The sequence below is a fragment of the Plectropomus leopardus genome, chromosome 12, assembly GCF_026936395.1.
Source record: "Plectropomus leopardus strain MGB_pleo_1.0 chromosome 12, ASM2693639v1, whole genome shotgun sequence".
NCBI lineage: Eukaryota > Metazoa > Chordata > Actinopteri > Perciformes > Serranidae > Plectropomus > Plectropomus leopardus.
This window is the reverse complement of record NC_142187.1, coordinates 18,915,608-18,935,104: the sequence shown is the minus strand read 5'-3', so window position 1 is coordinate 18,935,104 and position 19,497 is coordinate 18,915,608. Positions and strand designations below refer to the sequence as shown.

The 19,497-nt window shown below is 39.6% G+C and overlaps 1 protein-coding gene and 1 long non-coding RNA gene across 3 annotated transcripts in view; one reads left to right on the top strand and one right to left on the bottom strand.

Annotated features, from left to right (window-relative positions):
* Nucleotides 1–246: 246 nt before the first annotated feature.
* Nucleotides 247–14,040, top strand: aknad1 (AKNA domain containing 1). Of its 2 annotated transcripts, none has more exons than XM_042497172.2 (21): nucleotides 247–1,062; nucleotides 1,922–3,116; nucleotides 3,229–3,303; nucleotides 3,411–3,537; nucleotides 4,531–4,679; nucleotides 4,759–4,818; nucleotides 4,947–5,080; nucleotides 5,175–5,367; nucleotides 6,569–6,750; nucleotides 7,447–7,599; nucleotides 8,140–8,299; nucleotides 8,438–8,532; nucleotides 9,357–9,553; nucleotides 9,642–9,756; nucleotides 10,548–10,730; nucleotides 10,963–11,069; nucleotides 11,167–11,280; nucleotides 11,360–11,455; nucleotides 13,175–13,289; nucleotides 13,419–13,587; nucleotides 13,696–14,040. In XM_042497172.2, exons 1-21 carry the CDS (start codon nucleotides 854–856, stop codon nucleotides 13,864–13,866), a joined length of 3,999 nt encoding a protein of 1,332 aa, XP_042353106.2. In that variant the 5' UTR covers nucleotides 247–853; the 3' UTR covers nucleotides 13,867–14,040. The 2 variants fall into 2 exon arrangements, with proteins under 2 accessions (XP_042353106.2, XP_087941521.1); XM_088085395.1 differs by having other exon boundaries at nucleotides 7,423–7,599.
* Nucleotides 13,110–19,497, bottom strand: part of LOC148188086 (uncharacterized) — a 51,589-nt gene continuing 45,201 nt past the window's right edge. The window contains exons 2-4 of the long non-coding RNA XR_015778142.1: nucleotides 19,399–19,497; nucleotides 17,904–18,008; nucleotides 13,110–13,282 (exon numbers count right to left, since the gene is read on the bottom strand). This is a non-coding gene — a long non-coding RNA (uncharacterized LOC148188086). The remainder of the gene's footprint in view (nucleotides 13,283–17,903; nucleotides 18,009–19,398) is intronic.

Below are 19,497 nucleotides of genomic sequence, written 5' to 3'. Positions count from 1 at the left end.
AAATATTACTTTATTAAATGACAGGTATATTATATTTACATATTCTTACCATAGGCCTGCATGTTTTCATTTTACATGCAAAAAACCATGATGCCTTAGCCTACCCGACAGAATATTAATCACAGGTGTGGACTCGAGGCACATGACTTGGACTCAAGTCAGACTTGATTCATAAATTTGACTTGAAAAAATCACAAAAGACTTGCAACTTGATCTGGACTAATGAAGAATGCACTGTGACTTGTCTAGGACTTGAAATTCAAAGTTAAGGACTTGGGACTTGACTTGAGAATTGCTAGTCTTGACTTGGGACCCAAGGGCAAAGACTTGAGTCTTACCTGAGAACTGTAAAACGCTGACTTGGTCCTACCCTCTGAACTTGTTAATGAATACTGATAATTCTTCTACAACGTTAAAATGCCACTAACATGTTTATGAATGCATTTTTTAAAACTAATAATATACCGCTGACAATGTGGTTATGTTAACCTGCATTAAAATGTAAAATGAATATTTTTACTTTTACAGATACTGACACTTTGCTATCTAAGATTTAAAATGCAAGATGTTTCTTATGAGAGAATATTTTCAAATATATTCTAGTTGCTTCCCCTATTTAAATAACCGTCTCATTTCTCACACACACTTTCACCCATAAACATCATTCACACAGACACCTTACACATTTCACACAAACATCTGTGCACACAATGCATGATTGTTACATAATTGAACAGCTTAGCACATTTTGATCCAGTGTTGTCAGATCACGAGTAGCGTTGCTAAGTGATGAACAGGTGCTCTGTCCTCCTTTCTTACCCCCCGTCTTGACACGGGTGAAGACGACGAGTCCATGGACGGAGAACCAGAGGAGTCAGATGAGGACGTTCAGGGAGAGGACAGACCCACTGTGCTCTGGGAGAAGTGTATTCAGCAGAGCATCTTTGTTGACCTGAGTGAGGATGAAAGTCTCCACCTCAGTGATTTGGAGAGGTCTTTAGTGTTTCGTCTGTCCCAGGCAGAGTCTGCTGCCTCCGAGGCCAGCATCCATCTCACTGGTAAGTCCTGCAGTCACTGCGTATTCTTTTTCTTCTTCTGAATATTTTGATGTAGCATTATGACGTAGGTAGCAAACTTTGCATTGAAGAGCAAGCTTTTACACAAATGCATAACAGATTGAAAAGTGTTTGTTTTTGCTACTGACAGGCTCAGATTATTATTATAAGCATCTGACAACATTATGGAAAGGAGCCTGCAGAAGTTGACCTTTTTGTTAGAATAAGATCCTTTTTGTTTTGTTTTACCAGAAACAGACCCAATGTCCCCAAGCCCACCAGATTTCTTTTAAATAAAAAGTCATTTTAGTGTGTGTTGAGCCAGTATTTTCACATCTAACTGTGTGAATTAAGGGTCCATTTCAACCAAACCATTGGTGATTGTAACAGTGGAGGTGTTTGTTTTATCTTGTTCCTGTTGTCTTGAATGACGAGTGTTTTATGAAGATGAAATTATCTTTATTTAAATGATGTCTTGTGGGTTTGGCATTAGCAATTTCAATGCTCTTTCTGGTTAAACAAAAACAATCTTACTCTTTCTTTAAAAGTTGTTACTATGTAGGGATCCTTTCCATAAGTTGCCAGACACTTATAATGACAACCTCAGCCTGTCAGTGGCAAAAACAAGCACTTTTTTTAGTGGATGTACATTGAAGGTACACAGTGGCTCTGAATGGTTACAGTGGCTGTTTCGTGGTTGCCACGGTTGTCGTGGTTGTTGGCTGTTGCTCTCATCAGTGACTTAGACACAAAAACATGGGAAGATGGGCTCCAGGTTAAAACATACCAAAGTTAACCTTTAAACTGATTCATGCAAACCTCTAATGTGGTATTTATGTTGTTGGGGTTCTTTAATTTGCAGAGAGCTCGGAGCTGTCAGCCTTGGATGTCACCTCCTCAGAGTCCAGTACTGTCAGTAGTCAAAGTGAGAGGGGGATTGAGAGCAAGACCAAGAGCAGCATACTGCACGTTTCCGCCCAAAGACCAAACACAATGCAAGATGAGCCCCCCTTAAAGCTGCGGGATGAGGACGCAGGGCAAGATACTAGTGATGAAGAACAGGAGGACCTACCTTATGACGGTGACCTTGGAAGCATCTACTTCAACCAGAGAGCTAACTCTGAGGGCAACATGGACTCGGATGGAAGAGAAACGGTTCATGCGAGTCCTGATGTTCCTGGGTTGCTTGAATGTAACACCAGAGATAGAGATGATATTAGTGAATGCTTGGTTTCTGCTGAGCGAAACATTGAGAAGCCAACATCTTTGTTGCAAGAAGATGCCAACACAAAACAGGACAACTTTTTTGATGCTTCCAAGCAAAGTGAGGTTTCCCCACCATGCCCTTATCCTGCAGACATTAGCCAGCTGTTGCTGAGGCATTTCTCCCAGGAGGAGCTGCTGTGGTCAGGTAGGCCGATCGAGGCAGAGACGCTGCCGGAGGTGTCCCTACTGGAGAGTGTGGATGACACCATTTTAAGCTGGGCTCCAACACACAACAGCACAGCGATTAATAGTAACCACTCAGAGAGCCCTGCTTGTAATTCTGAGATTAATCAGAGTTTCTGCTCCGACAGGACGGATGAAAAGTCAAAAAAATCAAGTTTGGAGGAAGAAGCAGAGAGCAAAAATGATAACATCAGCTTTGCTGCTTCTAACAGCATTTTATGCAGCTCTGTAAGAACAGACGTGGAGCAGGGCAGTGGAGATACAAGCGCTATAGATGTCGAGAAGCAGGAAAGCACAGAAGAAGATAATCAGATTCAAAGAGTCCCACTTGTGCGCACCAGGTCCTTCAGCGAGATGAAGTACGGCCAAGGCCAAGTCCATTACCCACTCCCTGACTTCTCCAAGGTCGCACCCAAGGTAAAAATCCCCAAAGCTCCAAGCGGACCAGCCAAACCTGTTCCTCAGAGCACCATGCACAGGGCCCAGTCTTCTCCAGGGATGTTAGACGTGATCAGCAGAGTCCTGGAGGACACGGTCCAGCCATCAGAGAAACCCTATGTCTTCAAAGACGAAGACAAACAGACTCCTCCAGCACTGGTGCATCACCTGCAGGTAGAAAACGTTCAGAATTTACTCTTTAGTGTTCTTGTATTTCCTCAGACAGTAACAAATATGAATGCCGTACATTGCACACAGAAATAACATTTGTCTCATATATCTTTAGGCTGAATATGATAAATTACTCACCAAATACGCTGAGGCAGAAAACCTTATAGATCAAATGAGAACAGAAACCAACGTAAGTAAAAAGCTGTTTTTTTGTTGTATAGGTGTGTGAGAAATCTATCATAATTTTAGAGTAATATTTTCAATGTTAGTTAAAAATGTGTGGATCTATTTTCACAGACTCAGCCCTCCTCAGAACTGATGCTTTATTTAGATTTTGGTGATGATGATGATGATGATGATGATCAGGGGAAGTTAGCTGAGGGAAGCCATCTTGGATTAAAGGCTCTTCGCCTTCCCCCATCAGGTACGTCTCTGTGTCTGACATCTGATATTATGACAGGTCGACGCTTTGCTTTGCTACCTACGAATTGCACAGCGAAGTGCAACTGGTTTCCATAGAGACAAATGGGGTCAGGTGACACTATTCTAATTACACAAACATCTTTTGGAGCATGTTAATGAAGTGGGAAATAATGGCTGTAAACTGGACAACCTCACCACACTTTCTTTGACTTTTTTAAGGCCCTAAATGATTTAACATTGCGATACTACTGTCTGAGTTCTTATTTGAGTATGTTACAAACCACTCAGTTACACTTTTTAGCACTGGCTTACTCAATGTACCAAAAATTAATTACAAAAGTATGGTAAGGAAGCTTTCTGTTTTTATGCATCTAGGTTTACAGTTTTAAGAAACAGCTGAAAACTTATTTTCATGATCTTGCTTTTAATTAATTACACCTTTTTCAAACAATATTGTAAATATTTGATACTCCCTTCATATTTCTTACTTTTTTAAAAATGTTGAATCTTTTTAAAAAACCTTTTTCATGAGTCTGTTTTTATGACAATTATCCTTTTTTAAAAAAAAAGTTACTTCGTTGTTTTTGCTTCTTGTCTCCTGTTTTAATACATTTTATTGATTTGTTTTAGTTTTAAAACACTCTGAGCTGCATTTTATGTGCCATATAATAAAGATTATTATTACTATTAACTATGTCATATTTTTAAGTCACAAGATTATCAGTAACTGTATGCATCATGTACAATTTTTTAACAGTTCACAAATTAAACAATTCTTTTCACGTACACTAAAGGCATAAAATACTAGCTTATTTCTACTATGAAGCACACTGTGATAAAATTATCCTTTGATTCACCTAAATCATGCTGTACCATTTCAATAGATGAGACGTAAATGTGAAAGTTCATCAAAGACTCAACATCAAGGACATGTTGCTGATAATTTAATGGCCAATGTTTGGTGCATATCACTCCAGTCTTGCTTTGCTTTCAGAAAACGTTGGTGAAAAACAAGAAACAATCCTCCAGAGCAACATTGAGGGGGGGACAACAATGTCCTCAAGCCAGCCTGAGGACGGTGTCAGTGATGGGGAAAGAATGACTGCTGAGCTGACAGACATCATCGACCAGTTCATGCAGCAGGTAAGTTTGACAACGTGCCAGAATGTTACTACCCTGCCATTAAATGCACAAAAGCATTTATGAACTTTTTTCTATTCAGGTGGAAGAGTTTAAAATGAGCGTGAGCAACATGTTAGTGAGCACAGCAGAACAGCAAATGGTAAAACTTGTTTAATTCCTGTACATAGTTCTTTATGTAATGCAACAAAAATAGGATCTACACATCTCAACTGTTTTTCTTTTTTTTCATCTGCATGTGCATAAATGTAAAAATGTGTTCACTGTCAGATGTTAAGGAGCATTATGGAGGCCCAGGACCAACTGGAGAGACAATACATCAGTAAAAAGGAAGAACACAGAGCTCTGGAGATGCAAAACTACATGGGCCTGTCCAGGAACACTGGCACCTTTGACCCAAACAGGTTAAGAGACTCTGCTGTCGCACCTGTTCGAATGTGTCAGTATGTAATGCACCTATTCATCCGTGTGCCTATGTGTGTGTTAAAATGAGTGCAGGCTGGTGGAGGGAGACATATTCAGGATAGGGATGCTCCTGGAGGACATAAAGGAGATGACAGACAAAAACATGTGTGAGCAGATTTCTCCACCCCCCTCATCCTCCACCCCCACGCCCATGAAAGAGATGCTGCGTTTGAAGCCCGGTCCTCCCTGCATGCTCTCACCCTCACCTCCACCATCATTACATGAGGTAACTAGAACATTTCCCAAGAAATTTTGACGGGTGCCTGCTCCTGCGCTGAATACTAACTAGTACATGTACAAATTTACTATATGTAGTAAAAGTATAACGATGTTGGTCAGTGTTTAAAGAAATCTAACCATAGTATTGACAGTAGCAATGCAAAGAGAGAGATATTTCTAACATTTATATCTGTCTATATTTATTATGTGTGTGTCAGTATGTTTGTTTGCGCACGTGTGTGTCAGACAGAGAGAAAGAAATTGTATTGGCGAACACACGCACACGCCAACATGTCTGTGTGTTTGTGTGTAAGTGGTGGTTGCTATGGTAATTAATAACCCACCTGTGGGAGTGGAGGGAGGAGGGGCAGACAAAGGAGACAATTAATTTAATGAGGATGTGAGTTCTCAAACTCCTCCTTTTCCCACCAAAACCATGGTCCCAATTGTCAAAATATGACATCTATCAGAGAGAGGAGATTCTCCTGACCGCACACATATCATTTTTTGTCTGGAAAATGTTTAAAAATGTGGGCAAAATCTTGAGTTAGAAAAAGGTACTGTCAGCTGATATCCAGTAATTTCTCATCTCAGTTTGTATTGGAGTAAATGGGGATTTTTTGGCTCTCCCCTCATTTGGAGGCTCACTGAGCCAGCTATGTAAGGCTGTTTGCTTTCAAAAACACATCTGTGCAACTGGCAGACGTTTTCCTTTCTAGCGTTCTCTCAAAAAAAAAAAAAGCATACCTGAGCTTTAATGACCCTCTGATTTTTCCTTAAGCACCACCAGAGGGTTGACGTTTTTGGCTCTTGTGATTTGTAATAACTTTTTAAACCTCAGACTTTTCCTCTGGTACTGCCTTTAGTACAAAACTTTAATAAGTCATTTTGGTTCATGACCACTGACATTTCATCCGCCACAACTGTATAATGTTAGTAACATAGTACATATAGTAATCATTATACTCAGTAAACATCAGCATGTTAAAATTGCCATTGTGAGAATGTTGTCGTTCTGACGCTGTCCAAATACCTGAATGTCTCAGGTTAACGTTACAGACTCCGGCCTGGCTGCAGGTCACTCTGTGCTTGTAGCATCTACAGCCTGCACCTTCATTTGTGATAAATTCTCTCCTGTGTGTCTATGTGTGTGTGAGTGTGTAACACTACACTAACTGTAAATTATCTGACTGGGTCTCATATTTCAGGGACCAAGTGCAGATTTTTCCACTGTGGGTTACAAAATGGAGGCACGGAAAGAGGAAGAAAAAGAGGAGGGAGTGGAGGACGTCAGAGCGGTCCATGGGGATGGTGGATGGCAGCAAAGCTGTGAACTCAAAACAACCACTTCTTTACTGAACAATACTGGACACATCTACTGCCATTCAGGGTTTGTGCTGTATTATTTTAAAAGCTGTCATCATTTCTAAGTTTTTAATGTGTAAAGCAATATTTGGATAGATTCTTATTCATCTTTTTGTTTTTTATAAATGTGAATAATGAATATCTTAGTTCTATTTATTTATTTAAAACGGACCATGTATATTTTAAAAAATATTATTTGAAGCACCGCACCAGATTATATCACATCTGCAGTCCCTGAATAGGTCAGAACAAAGCAACAGCACAATAATATAATAAAGTGGTACAAGAAAAAAAAGAAAAGAAAAAAAAATGGACAAAGAATACACTGCACGTGATATAAAGTGATACAAAGAAGACAGGAGAAAGACAATGCAACATGAAACTACACAAAAAGCACATCACAAAAATCACACAATAAAAAGCCGCAGACAATAAAGTTCTGGACACGGAAGTTATTTGACTGAAATGTGAATAATTTGATGAGACAAAAAACATTGTTAATTCTGTGCAGACAAATATAAATATAAACCATCACTGTTGTTTCACCATTGTGTCCTGCTATTAATGCTTTGAGTGGTGCTTGCATGTGTGTTTGTGCTCAAATAATAAGCACATTCTCAGCCTCCCGCTGGCAGATAGTGTTTCAGATGCAGTGTTGGTGTTAGGTTCCACCAAGTGTTTGAGTTCATGGGTGCAGGTTTTCTCCTCTGTCCTGTTTCAGGAGCTCACGGGGCTCTGTGGACAGACTGCAAATCCAGACAGCTGAGGCTGAAGAAGAGAGGAGCTCTTCAGAGGTGACAGATCACAGTGACATCTTAGCACACTTGAGTGGAAGTGGCTCATCGTCAAGACGGAGGCAGTGGACATCCGACAGGTCAGAGTCGTGATATTAAGATCTACCATGCAAGAGCTAACTGAGACTATGTTGTGGTTTCTCGATACTGGTTTGCTCTTAAATAATGCACGGCTCATACAAGTAATCCGTCTTGTAATCCTGTCACAGTGTAAGTGTGATATCTCTGCATATTGTGTGTACTATTAATCTAAAAATAGTAAGCATCTTCCGCTATAATGTGAACTTTTGCACTAGTGTAGAAAAATATACAGCTCCCAAACAGCTGTATTGTACATATTTGTAATTATATAGTATTGTGACTATTGCAGTACTCTTATTTTTAGTTCCTTCTTATATGTGTGCACCAAAGGCCGAGGCAAATTCCCTCTAAGTGAGAACCTGGTAATAAATCAGCCTCTGATCTACTGTACCACAAGGTGTAAGCTTTATCACGCAATGCTTTTCATACTATACTGTTGAAGTGCTACTTCCCAAAAACTTCATCCTTCCTAGATGCTCCTCATCTCCACTCCACAGACTCTACTTATCTAAATATCTCATTTATTGTTGTTGCTGCAGCCATAGCACCCAGGATAGTGTCCTGAACCCAGAGGGTGAATGTGATCTGGGTGATTGTGCGAGTCTGGCTGTGGAGGTCTCGTCTTCCTCAGGTGCACCCAGAGGCTCAAACACCCACAGCCTCTCAGAACCTCCTCTCAACACCTCATCTGTATCACAGGTCAGTCACAGATAATAATTTTACTTTGTTACAACAGAATTTCAGGCATTTTAAGGTTTACGTTACAGTAATGTAGAGGATGCATGGGCTGCTGGATTTTACTGTTTTGTTGTTTTTTGGGGTTTTTTTGAGGTGCAGAGGATTGTGAGCCCAGAGACAGACAGTGGTTTTGGGAGCTCTTATTTAAATCAATCAGCGTCTGGACCATTTCAACCAAATCTGCTAACAGAAAGGTACAAATCTATATAAATAGTAACAATAAAATACTTTTTGAAGTAACTGAAGAGACAGTTTACCCAAAAATCAGCATATTTTTCCTCTTACCTCTACTGCTATTTAACAGTTTAGATTGTTTTTGGTGTGAGTTGCTGAGTGTTGGAAATATCAGCTGTAGAGATGTCTGGAACTAGATGTCACTCGGCTTATGGTGCTCAAAGTACCAAACGAATATATCTGAAAAACAGTTTCATATATATATATATATAAGCTATTTTCTTTCTAATAAACTGCGCCCACCAACCGTGTTTACTGCTAGCTCACCGAGCACCACTGACCTAGCTGATGTTACAGCTCAGCTGAGGAAGATCAATGGTTATATCTCACACTGTCACGAACATGAGCCTTTCGTCTACGAGTGCATACTTCTGCGCAGTGACATAGTTGGTGGGTGTAGTTTCGTAGAAAGTAGTAGTTCCTACATGAAACTGCTCACAACAAGGTGTGTGGATGATCTTGAGTAAGTGAGTCATGATTTCTAGAGAGAGACTTTGCTGCTGAGTTTTTCAAATGTATTTTTTGGTGCTTTGAGCACCACAAGCCAAGTGCCATCAAGTATACTGGAGAGAAGGCAGACATCTCTATGGCGTATATATCTCCAACACTCAACAACTCACACCAAAACAACCTGGATTGATAAACAGCACCATAGGTAAGAGGAAGAAAAAATACTTTTGATTTGGGCGTGAACTGTCCCTTTGATAAAATGATCCACAGACACTATCTACATACCACATAGATCTAATCTGAAAATCAGTAAGTTTAATCTTCCTGTCTACAGCGTGCAGTCTCAGAATGATGGTTTAAGTAGCTCAGACAGTGAGGGCTCCGGCTCCAACCTGCAGACAGCCATCCACCCAGCCACCCGGAGGTGGGCCAGTCCCCACCCATCTGTTCAAACACAGTCCTGTGGTGCAGCAGCAGCACTGGAGCGCTGGGTGGAGAGCACCACTAGGGAGTCTTCAGTCAGGCAGCAGGGTGAGCAAATCTGGCCCCATAAAGATTTTTTCCATCTGATTTAGTCAACATTGAAATGGTGAACACTTTTTTACCTCTGACCAAACAGGATCTGAACACAGTCTGCCTGCTCAGCTGCATCACCACATGTCTGAACCTGTGCTCAGTACCACCATGGATACAGAAGAGAGAAGCAGCCCGCTGTATTCCTGCTCTTGTAATAGGTGGGTATGTGCTCAGGAGCCAGACTGCTGCACCCGATGAACACTAGAAATTTAAAGGAATATTTTGCCAACAAAATGATCATTTGTATTTCAATTACTCACCACATGTTATACTGAATTTGTGAAGAAAACTATGTTTTTTTCTGACATGCTTTCACAGTGAGCAGAGAATCCAAAACTTGAGAAAATTATTGATGAATCTGAGTAAAAGGTGGACACGTTGTGCTACAGCAAAACTATTCCAAAAGATCTGTTTACAAACACTCACACAAGTTGTGCAGCATAATCCAAGTCAAACATTTCTGCATACAAGTAGTGCGCCTGGGCACACGCGTATGTTTGAACTTTGTACGAACACATGCAGATGCCCAGGCGCACTGCTTGTCCACGCATGAGACTGTTTATGCAAAACTATTTAAAATCTTTAAGTTTCAGCAAAAATGCATCTGTTTGGGAGGTACTGAGCATAGATGAGTGACTTGGATTCTACTGCACAAGTTGTGTGAGAGTTTGTGAACAGATGTTTTGACATAGTATTACTGTTGTTAAACGTAGACCCCTTTCACCGTTTTTGGATTCTTTGTTCACCATGGAGGCATGCGAGAGTTTTCTTCACAAATTTAACATAACACAGGATGAGTAATTGACATACTAATGATCATTTTGTGGGTGAAGTATTCTTTTAAGTAGTTGTTTCACCAGCAAAGATAAAGATTTAAGCATCGTCTTCTGCATTGTTGCCTATTTACACAGTGATATGCATCTACGTGTGTTTCCATGCGTGTGTTTAGTGAGGCGATACTGGCCTTACAGTCAGAGGTATCCCGGCTGAAGAAGGACCTTGAGGAGGGCTTGATCCAGCTGCCTCACCTCACACAGAGGATGGACTATCTCACCTCTAAATACAGGCTGGATCGTCAGGAACGCAGGACTAAAACCAGAACAAGGACCCATCACAGACCAGCATGCAACAGGTGGGATCCTACAGGCTTCTATTAGTGGAGAAGTAGAAATATAAAGGCCATTGTTTGGGTGTATCAATATGAACATTTGGTTGATATAAACATTTCTTAATAACACAACCAGACAAATGCAAATAAAAAGTGTCCATGAGAAATACACATACTAAATATCAGATGATCCAATCATGTTATTATTTAGTCATTATACAGTCCTTATCATTACGCTTTTTATTATCATCTTTAGTGAATGGAAGCTATCAAGTAGCACTCAAAAAGTGAGCAACCTCAGTTTGAGTCAGGTGAAGACAGAGGACTGGATCTCTTCAGACATGGACCCCAGCAAGAGCAAAGGTGCTCCACCACTACCACACACTAATAAATTATATATATATATGTTTTTGTGTGTTTCATCCATCGTCTACTATGGTTTTGATCATTTGCTCCTCAGACACAGACAGTGGTGACACAGCCGGCTCTGAGATCATGTTGCAGTTTCACAATGTGCCTGTAGGGAGCAGGAGAGGCAGCGGCAGCATGCGCGGGGCACAGCAATCCAACAGAGGTCAGAGCCACAGCTGTTTTTCACAGTGTAGCACAGTATTTGTATTTTTATCATTTACATGTGTGTTATACTCTGTCAGGGTCAGAGGCAAACAGCTCAGTGAAAACCTCCGCTCTGACCAGCAACGTTTCAAAAGGAGGGACAGCTTCTGAGCTGTCAAAGCAGAGAACACAGAGTGAGTTATTTCATCATCTAATGTTTCTAACTCCAGCATTTTGTTGTCATCATTACTGATGAAACAATGTTTGTTGTCCAGTTTACGTATGATAGATATCAACTTTATTTTTCCATATTAGAGAAAGTGGTTTCAGAGTTCACTGTATGCTAGAAAAGCACAAGTGTGACAGCGTAGAAGCAGGGCAAAGACAACACATTGTCCTCAGAGTCCCTTCCACCATCATCACAAACGTCATTCATTGTCACTTCAAAATAAAATTCAGGGGCCACACTTAAGAAAATTATCCTAACTGCTTGTTGTGGTTTAAAAAATAAGACATTCTTTTCTGTTACTGAAGCAGTTCCTGAGTGTATCCTTTGCTATTTCAGACCGTCTATCTATCTATAACTGTAAATGATATTTTTTTAATTGGCACATGTCCTTTCATGCCTGTATGTATGTTTTGAATATACTGCTAGGCTTTTAGAGATGGACAAACCATAATATTAACTGGTTTTAACAGACAATATCCCATCACCCCAATCCTGGCCTCTCTCCACGGGCTTCCTGTGCGTTTTAGAATTGATATTAAGATTTTACTGATCATTTTTAAAGCTTTTCTGGGTCTGACCCCAAGCTACATAACAGAAGTGCTGACCCCAAATAAGCCAGGCTTAGATCCTCAGGTGAGGCCCTTCTGGCAATTCCAGAGTCAAAGCCTAAATCTAAAGGTGACTGTGCCTTTGCCATCAGGGCCACTCGGCTTTTGAACGACCTGCTAAAGGAGATAAGGCTCGCAGAATCACAGACTTCTTTTAAATCACTTCTTAAAATCCCTTTTTTAATGGACTTGTTTTAATGTGATGTTTTCTTTTTATTTATCTTTTTATTTTATCTTGATCCTGCTTTTTAGACTATCATTTGTATAATTTGATTGTATTTACTTTTACTGGTATGTTTTTTCTGTTGTTTTTATCTCTATTTCTCATTATCATTTCTACTTTCTAATATGTTCTGGCTTCTGACCTCTTGTTCAATTCTACCCTCATTTTGTCATGTTTTTAGTTCTATCGTTATGTTTTCTTTGGGGCATCTTGCTTCTGCTTTGCTTTGTTTATCAAAGTACTTTGTAAACTCTGTTTTTAAAGGTGCTATGTAAATAGTTATTTTTGTTATTATTTTAAAAAAGGTGTTCAGTTTTAGCTGGGAGGAGTTGGAGGCATTCATTAAAATGTTTAAATTAATATGATTAATATGAAGTAAAGCTTGGTCATCATCCATGCAGTCGATATAAAGCCATAGATACCAGGTCCAGGAAATTTCAAGCATCATCTTACAGTCTGAGTAGCCTTTCGATCATTATATTTCAGTGTTCATGTGTTTCTTCATCTTCACAGTCACTGCCACAGAGACCTAACAACAGTGCCTTTTTTGGTAGTTAGGAATTTAGGACAGGGTCTATGTGACCCTATTTAGGATTCCTAACTTGGGAAATCCCTAAATCAGGTCAGTCCTGTAAAAGCTAAATTCCTCCTCCAAGATATGATATGCCTTTTATCCCTACATGCAGTTAGGAATCAGGCTTCTGTGATATCAAAACACCTAAATGTCAACCTTAACTGAGTTAAGATAGGATTTTTAGACACTTTCTGCAATAAGACCACAGGGCTGTAAAAATGTGCAGTTTTGTATTTTATTGGTAAACATACTGTAATACCTCGTGCTTTTTATGTTCAGCAGCCGTCACAGAGAGTTTTTACTCCAACGAGAGGTGGTCTCTTTTCTCCTCTCCATCTCCTCAGAAGCCCCTTCTCCAGGTCAGCTACGGCTCCCACTGCAGCCTGCCTGCAAGGTAAACACAAAAACACAGCTTACTGAAAGGAGACAGGTATTTATCAGCTTTTTCCCAAATTGAATAATACATAGATATAGTTCTGTTAAAGTGGAATCATTTTTTTTTGCCATCTGTCCTCAAACTCAGCTATAAAGTTAGGGAGCCGCCTCTGCACTCCATGTCTCATCACAGAAAACGCTCCACCCAGTCAGACACAGCGCTTCTACCCAGTAACGTGTACTTCCAGCGAACGCCGTCCCCAGCGTCAGTCCCCTTAAAGACTGGCAGCAGGACAGGCAGACGCAGAGGGAGCAAGGTGACATCTTTCACATCTGTTGCTCACTATTCTGACATTTTAGAGACCCTGCCTGTACATAAAACTCTTTTAAAAGTCAGCTCATTGAGTTTGCAAAATGTTTTCTAGGAGGAAGAAATTAACAGGACTCTGGACCAGGCTATTGAGGTGGCCCGCAGCATGAAGAGGACGACCGCCCGAATGGCCAGAAGACTGTCAGCTGACCTGGCTGAGGCTCAGCTCCACAGGAAGCTGCACAACATGAAGCCACTAGGGGGCAGGAAACACCATGCATTATAAAAAAAACAGAGTACAGATGGGTTTACTCTGTAATCATCAACCTGCCAGTCACGATACCTGATGCTGATGTAAAATATGTCTTTATTTAAGGATAAGTTATTCAAAGACCTGTTTGTGTTCAGTTGGATTTTTTTTAACATGGTTATATGTTTGTGTATTTATACATAGAAAGTCAGAAATCACACTGCTAAAATAAAAACTGGATATTATATACCTGCATATTGTAAGGTTTTGGGATTTTTTTTCAAAAATTCTTCATTTTTTTGTAAATAAATATTTTTGTTTGTGCACTCAGATAACAGACATCTTTTGCTCTGTTTCACTGAATTAATGACACTATTTTCTTGCTAAATCAGAGAAACAAGCCGATTTTTCTGCCATGAAAACTTTTCTTCAAATTCTCAAAGAAAATAAGAAGAAAATACAACAGATGTTTTTTCTAAAGTGAATGCATTATGGCTCTTAGGCACTGAGTGTCTGTGAATTTTTAAGTGATGCCTTTAGTTTGTTGTGTTTGCAAAAATAATTCAGCACCTCAATTTCACTCTCATCAGTGTGCAAAATGTAACCAAAAATATTCTCTATAGTGAGAAAAAAATACTCTCTGACAAAATGTTTGATAAAAGGCCAACATTAGATTAATGCAGTTAGATAAATTGCTTAGACTCTCATTAATTTTAACAGTAATGTTTGCATTATTGAAACTAAAAAGGAGGAACAATATGATTCAGTTGGGACCTTTAGTTAGGGGAAGACATCAGTTACAGCACAATATCAGTGATGCAATAAACATAAATGTCATCTTTTCACAGTTCTCCATATCAGTACTCTTGTCTCACCTAACGCTGTTGTTTTCTGTACATTACACCTGCTCCCCAAATCTTAGCTATCCAGTGCACACAAGCAGCCACAGGGTCAGGAGATAAAGTTAAATAACAGTAAAAGTGGGTCAGATATGTAATATTACATTTCAGGAAAATCCCTCTCTGTCTTTAGTTTGAATGAGTATCAACTTTGTCCTTTTAGCTAATAAGTTCATTTGACGCCTCTAATGTGCATCCCTGCTGGCCTGTGGCTGCTAGTGTCCTCTTACTGAGTTTCTGTTGGACGGCTTTATCGCTGTTGCAGCCTGCTGGTGCCGCGCTGCGTTCAGTTGTTGTTTGTGGGGTGTTGAGTTTCACTGTTGTTCTGTAGGGGGGTATCAGGAAGGGAGATGTGTCCAAACAACATTCCTGAGCTGCTCCTTCTGATTGTTTAAGAAACAGATGATCTTCTCAGTGTCCACTAAGCTTTAGGCCATCAACAGGGCAGACTGGACTCAGAGACTTCACAACCAGACTCAGACTCAGACACAGACCATTCAGTTTCTGAGACAGCTCAGGGTCACAGTCTGGAGCTTAGCATTTCAATGACTCATGTTGAATGCGTAACAAGTCATTTTTAGTTCATACAAATGTGGATACTATCTGAGGTCTTACCATATATTTTTTTTTACTTTTCAATACTAATCCTGTGACATAATCGCACAAGAGCACTCGTAGAATAGCTACGACATTACCATAACCACAGTAATTTCAAAGTAAATTTCTAGAAGGCAGCATTCTGGAGAAATTCTACAAATAATAAATAAAAACTGGCGACCTAATTTTTCTTAAAATAAATTATCTCGGATCATATCGGTGCATAGACTCATGTAATCCCCAAAACTCAATCTAGCTTTTCAAATAATACAAAAGGAATGTCCCACACTGATATCAATATCGGAACAATTCTGGATATTGTGCAGACTAATTTTAAATGATCAGCAGCACAATTTTTTGGAAATAATGATTCTTCATGAAACAGAAGCATGTATGTATGACTGAAAACTACAAGCCAACTTTGGATCTAAGGTTTCATTCCCTCATCACAACACTAGATGTTCTCACACCCAACTCATCACATACTGATGCTTGATCAGGCTCTATGGTCCTACGCTTCAAAATGTGACACTTCAGGTACTTCTCTAGCGTCAGTTTTGGACGTTCACAAGAAATTGAGAGTTTGATACTAGAACTACTTGGTTAGGAGTGATAGAAAATCATGGTTTGGGTTAAAAGTACACAGATTTTGGCCTTACGCCAGACACAAACAGCAGTCTCCTGGGTCAAAGTCCAGTCCTGTGTTTGTTTCTCCATCCTTCCACCATGACTTCATCCTCATGCAAACTTTCTCACTCTTTATGCTACATCAGCTGATCTGAGTGTGTAGTATTGCTGTGGAAGGACATACTTTGGAATTATTGAAAGCCAGGTGAGTTTCATATAGATGTCAAAGCGTGACTTGTGCGTCAGTATCAGATGCTTAGGGTCATGACCAAATGTCAGTATTTGATGAGTTGGGCAATTAGAATGGGATGTGAGGTAGAAATAATTTTCCCAGATAAAAACAATCATAATTAGGAAAGAGAGATCATTAATTCAATACCTATCAGCAGCAACCCTGACACATGGAAAACTGTTGGTATTTCATCTATTCGTGATGGTCATATGACGATTATCTCAGTCAGAGATATCTTCTTTTTCTTAATGGTATTCCTGTACTCATCTGGAGCAAGGGTCTAAAGACTTGACTTGGATTGCAAAGTGTACAGTGAAAATAAATTGTAGAAAAAGCAGCTTTTCATTGGCCCCACCTACTATTAGACCTGCAGGGGGTTTATGATTTTTCCGGTCCTTCCAAGATTTCTTTAGTTCCTCTCTGTAAAGAATTTTACTGTTGGTTTTTCTTTGTTGATTTAGAGGGATGTCAACATTTTATTAATAGTGAGCTTTAGTGAGTCCTGCCCTTTTTATGCCTCTTCGGTGGTGACAGCCATGGCCAGAGGCATTATGTGTTTTGGATTGTCCATGTGTACATTCTCGTAATGCATTATCTCAGAAGGAGGGGATTTCTTCAAAATCAGCACAAACGTCCATTTGGACTCAAGGATTAGATTTTAGTGGTCAAAGGTCAAGGCCACTGTGACCTCACAGTTGCTAAAACTTAGTAATTCAAGCGCAAATTATGACACATTTTCAAAAAAAATTCTAAAAGGAATGATGAAGTACTGGCATTGTCTAAAAGTTCAGCCTTCTTCACTTCCTCTCCCTGGACAACAACCAGGACAGGGAGCCTCCTGTTCCTCTGGTAGTCCTCCACATGCTCAAAGTTATGCTGATGTTCAGCTTCAGGTGTTTGTCATTGCAACATGTGACAAAGCTCTCTGTCAGTCCTCTCAATCCTCTGTAAAAAATAATCTCTATGGGGCTTCTGGTGGCTCAGTGGTTAGAGTGGGCCGTTGGTTTGATTCCGGCCTCGGTCCTTTGCTGCATGCCAACCCCTCTTTCTTTCCCCCTTTCACACTTGTGCTGTCCTATCAATTAAATACAAAAAAACGCCCTAAAAAAAGTACAGAAATAATCTCTATGTGAAGACAGCATGTTTCTCACTGGAAATTATTCACTGGAATAATATTTCGATATAGTAATAACTTCAGTTTTGCCCAAAACATACACTTGATACTTTATATTAAATGTCTTCAAAATCTTCACTGCATATATTATGTGAGTTTTAACAAACATGGATGTAAACTGCAGCTTGACTGGATGGTCGAGGCATACAACAAAATCAATTGCATAACTCTAGTTTTCTAAATGTCCTTTGGGGATGTGAAACACATCGAACCAAACTGAAATTCAATGCTTAGAGCAGCCTGCAAGTCCGATCTGATGGCCACTGAGCAGCCCCACTGAAGTCATGGAGGGTTAAGGCTCAAGGGCATGTCAGTGGTGAGTGTCCTCGAGAATTTAGTGGGAAATGTACCAGTCTCCAAAGATATTCTACCAGTAAAGTATTATTATTAAACTTTACCATTACTCAGATGTGGGGGACAGAACTCGTGTTGTTTAAATGAACTAAGAACAAATAGTTTTCAACACTAATGTGGACTCATATCAGTGTTGATTCCTTTAAAGGTTGAGTTCAAAATTTCAAGTCTGTTTTAAAATAATACTCACGTGTATACTGAGTCAGTTTTTGCTTGCTGGAAATCAAAAGACTCTTTCCTAATGCACTTTTGCAGTTTCAAAGTGAGCAGTGGAGGAGAAAATCCAGTCCTCATTCTGTGAAAGAAGAGGAAAATTTGCAAAAATCAATTAATTTGGAAGAAATTCACCGTATCTGACTAACTTCAGACAACTTTAAAATACATTTTTGCACGTAAAGACAACTGTGGATTTCATTGTCATGTCATTTCCGCTGAAAATTTACGTATGGAAATGTGAGAACTGTACACAGTCTTAACTTTGGGTTATTCATTCTTTGTTAGTTGTTTCCAAAGATTCTTTAATGTTGTTAATGTCAAAATTTACCACACAGTAGAGTTACGCTGCATAATCCATATACAAACAATTTGACTGGAGATTTAGAAAATCTGACCCTGTTACTTTTTTTTTTCTTTTAACATTTTTTTTTTGTGGCTTTTTTGCCTTTATTAGATGGAACAGATTAAGCGTGAAAGGGAGAGAGAGAAGGGACGACGTGCAGTAATTTGCAGGATTTGAACCCGCGGCTTCTGCAGCGAGGACACAGCCACTGTACATAGGCATAGAGGTGCCTGCTCAACCAGGTGAGCTACTGGGCGCCCAACTTTTTGTTCTTAGCACTCTTTTAAAGCTGTGATCATCTCAGTTGAATGTGATCGGCTCTTTTTCCTTTCGGCCTTAATGCACAAAAGATTTGATGTGTGATCCTCCCAGCCTACCTTCATAATACACACCTGACGCAGATACTCTGCCACTGGGGAGAAGAAAAGCTATTATAATAATGCCGCCTTTGTCACTTCAATTGGAACTATGTGCACGCTTGTTTCTATACATATAGTAATTCTAGAGAGTACAGTAAATGTCCTTGTAGTAAAGCATGTATGAAGTCACAGTTTTCAAAAAGTGTGCTGTGTGTGGTTACATAAGCTGGCTTGTTTTTGCTGGTTTGATTCGTTGGTGTCGTGATGAAAGTGACGTTTTATTTATATTAGTGAAAATAAATAAGTGTTGTACATGTCTGATGGGAACCTAAGCAACTGTCTTCAGATGCAAATACAAACTTTGTCATCCAACCAACAGATTATATCCGCACTGAAAATAAACAAATCTGTGTTCATAAATTTGTGGTCGATAAATTTAGGACAAAATAATTAATGGCTTGAAAAGAGGTCACAGCATATAATGGAAGTGGAATCCAGGAGAGATCAAATATTGTTTGGATCAAAAAGATGTAGGTCATCATTTATCACATATCAAGTTATCTTTTTTTTCCATGTAACGTGTAATAATACCTATTTCTCAGCTAGGATTGTGATAAGTTTCTTCCATGGACAAAACATATCAGAACACAAGACAGGATAAAATTTGCCCTATTTGTGCACCCTAAAGACATGGTTTTCAGAAGAAAAAGTTTATAAGAGTTATTGTTTTTTGATCTACGTCCTAATCATCTAACAAAGATACTTACTCTCGCTCTGATAGGCCCCCTAAACACCCCTGTGGGGAGGAGTTACAGCCTCTGGGCTCTTTGGTATTTGCTGAAACAATGAAGGACCTGTCGTTCCAT